Raw genomic sequence first — 3,091 nt, 5'->3', positions numbered from 1 at the left:
TTGTCGTAGGTAATTCAAAGGAGTATACATGCTGGGGCGCCCTAATCTAGATTGGTTCTAAAATACTTCCTCTGACCTGCTGATTCTAGAAGTGCCTCTCCCAAGGCTGCAGAGGCAAGGAGACCCTCCAATGCTCAGAACACCAACATCAGCTCTATTTATTTCTGGCCCCAGTTGTTAGCCATTTGACCCCCCAACTTCAGACTAGCCACACTGCCCTGGAGGCAGGATGCACTCCTGTGGCTTCCCACCGGTGGCCACAGGCCTTCATTCATACTTGCAGAAATCCTTGAGTCCTTTGGGCAGGTGGAGCCCATCAATGGCCAGCCTGTGCACCACACTCTTCTGGATGACCAGACGACACAGAGTCTGTAGAGACGGCACTGTGGAGAGATGACGGTCAACAGCAAACAGTAGCACTAGGGCTGAAGGAGATATACGCCTTCATCCCTTCTTGCCATCAACTTGGGAATTAGCTTCTGCTCTCAGGCTCAACTTGGGAATTAGCTTCTGCTCTCAGGCTCAGCCTGCCTGGTGGGGCTGCTTGTATAGCTGACATCACCCTCTTCCTGAGAACGTTGGCCAGACCTGTTTTTAGTCTAACATGGCCTAAGCCCTTCGCCCTGCAGCAGCAGCTTCAAGTCTGCTTGGCCTGGGCAACCACAGCCCAGTCAGGACATAGCAGGTTCCAGTTCAATGAATTCATGACACATGCCCAGAGGTATAAGTGAAAGGTTTAAGGGGCTACAATGAGCCAGACCTCAGAATTTAAAAGTTCTCAATCTGAGTTCGATTGAGACCAGCCTGGTCTACAGAGTGAGTTCCAGGACAGCTAGGGCTACTCAGAGAAACCCTGTCTCAAAAAAACCAAACCAGCTGGGTGTAGTGATGCACTCAGGAGGCAGAGGCAGATGGATCTCTGCGAGTTTGAGGCTAGCCTGATCTACAAAGCGAGTCCAGGACAGCCAAGGCTACACAGGGAAACTCTGTCTCAAAAAACCGAAAAACAAAAACAAAAAAACCCAAAGTTCTAAATCTGGGGTCTGTGGAGGCTCTAAACTGATAGATCCAAATCTATGAACATTTTTCTAATAAAACCCACAACTCATAGCTGAATGTGGTGGCTCCTGAGCAACCCAGGGCAGGCTGAAGTAGAAAGGATTGTCAAATCTTTGAGGCCTACCTGGGCTACTGAGTTCCAGACCAGAGTAAGTTGGTCTTAGAAAACAAAAAATAAATAAATAGGGGGCTGGAGAGTTGGCTCAGTGGTTAAGAGCACCGTCTGCTCTTCCAAAGGTCCCGGGTTTAATTCCCAGCACCCACATGACAGCTCACAACTGTCTGTAACTCTACGGTCTGACACCCTCACACCAATGTACATAAATTTAAAAATTAAATAAAAACATTTTAAAAAAATAAATAAATAAATAAATATACAAAATTCTCAAGAAGTCCCAGGTCTAAAATTGGTTTTAGAACACCTACCTTAGGGGCTGAGTATGCAGCACAGCAAGAGTGCTTGCCTAGCATTCATGAATCCCTGACTTTGTTCCCAGGACCAAAAAAGAAGAAAAATCAGAAGGAGGAGGAGGAGGAGGAAGAGGAAGAAGAAAGAAAGAAGGAAGAAGCCAACCGTGGCAGTGCACACCTTTAATCCCAGCACTCGGGAAGCAGAGACAGGTGGATTGCTGTGACTTTGAAGCCATCCTGGTCTACAAAGTGAGCCCAGGATAGCCAAACCAAGGCTACACAGAGAAACCCTGTCTCAAAAACCCAAAAAATAAAAATAAAAAATAAAGAAAGAAGAAAAGAAGAGGAGGGGAAGTCCCTATCCTATTTGAAACATCTTCCAGACTAAAAGGGACCTTCAGGGTGTCTCAGTCAACCAGCTGAGATAAATCTACTGAGGCAGGCCTACAGCCGAGGAAATTACACGCAGATGCTGACAATCCAAGGCCTTGCTAGCTGGCTATGGAGTCAGTCCTAGCAGGTGCCTGTTCCTACACTGACCCAGAAGATGGTCACTACCAGGGGTGGGATACGTACAGCCATACTCCAGTTGGATGAGGCGCACACTCTTCGTTGAAGCGAACACATCTACCACAGCGTAGAGGGGCTGGGCAGCTGGCAACCCTCGGGCGCTGGGGCCCATGTCCTCCCCGTTGATAACGATGTGCATGTCAGCAGTCCCATCCTCACGCGGGCAAAAGAGAACACCCAGGCGGCTACGGCGCGCTGTGGGAGGCAGCACGTTTTGTTCATAGAGTTGATCCAAGAGGTGGCTATAAAGCCCTGGCCGACTGCGGCCCACCAGGCGGTCCCTGGGAATTCGGAACTGCTCGATGCGCAGATAGGGTTCAACCAGTAGGGCTTCAGAGCCGCTGGGGACCGCTGCCTCTATTTCTGGTTGACCCTCCAGGGGCACGCGGTTGTGATGGCGCGTGATAGCGAAGACCCAGCTGTGGCCAAGGCTGACCAGGTCAGGCAGTGAAAACTCGGGCACGGCGGCCAGACTGGCTGGGTCCAGAGCGGTCAGACCAAGACGCAGGTGCCCGCACCAGCCCAGCTCTTTTTCCTCTATCTCCACTAGGAATACCTGACCCGGGGCCAGAGGCTCGCGACTGAAGCACACACCGTGGGCGAAGCTCTCCACGCGTGTGGCTCGCGTCCCGGATGGGTCCACGCGGATATTAGCTCCGTGCACTTGGTGGAAACGGGTGGGAGGGGGCTCTGGGCACGCAGGGCTCCTTGGGCCACCCGACCCTACAGGTTCGGAGGCAGCAGCCATTTCCGCGCCACGAAGCCGACCAACTCATGCCAAGGGCTATTTTGGGCGGCAGGCTCAGATGGTGACCGCGGGGGGACCATGTAAGGCATTTCCCCCTTGGCCTACCTTCCCCCGGCTCTGCCCGGGGGTCCTAGCGCCGCTTGATCCGCATCTCGCCAGTAAAGTGTCCCCAGGAGCCTAGGGAACCTGGCTGTCAACACTATAATCATCTGATCTCTGGCACCCTAATAACCTTCAGGGCTATACACTTTACTTGGTTCACTGACCACTCCCGACCCTATACGGCAGATTTGAAAAAAGGGG

General features: G+C 51.9%; 1 protein-coding gene across 1 annotated transcript; it reads right to left on the bottom strand.

Annotated features, from left to right (window-relative positions):
• Positions 1-134: 134 nt before the first annotated feature.
• NEURL2 (neuralized E3 ubiquitin protein ligase 2) lies at positions 135-3,087 on the bottom strand. The gene is made up of 2 exons (XM_084777952.1): positions 2,047-3,087; positions 135-383 (listed from the first exon to the last, which is right to left on the bottom strand). Exons 1-2 carry the CDS (start codon positions 2,786-2,788, stop codon positions 268-270), a joined length of 858 nt encoding a protein of 285 aa, XP_084634078.1. The 5' UTR covers positions 2,789-3,087; the 3' UTR covers positions 135-267.
• Between the last annotated feature and the right edge of the window lie 4 nt (positions 3,088-3,091).

Source organism: Acomys minous (genome assembly GCF_964271855.1).
Source record: "Acomys minous genome assembly, chromosome: 3".
NCBI classification, from domain to species: Eukaryota; Metazoa; Chordata; class Mammalia; order Rodentia; family Muridae; genus Acomys; species Acomys minous.
The sequence above is the reverse complement of the archived record's forward strand: the minus strand, read 5'-3'. Positions and strand labels throughout refer to the sequence as shown.

What these genes read in the sequence shown, in the direction of transcription:
- NEURL2 (XM_084777952.1), bottom strand. Translation starts at nt 2,788, where the DNA reads ATGGCTGCTGCCTCCGAACCTGTAGGGTCGGGTGGCCCAAGGAGCCCT. An exon ending in CATCCAACTGGAGTATGGCT is followed by an intron (nt 384 to 2,046) that starts GTACGTATCCCA and finishes ATCTCTCCACAG; the next exon opens with TGCCGTCTCTACAGACTCTG.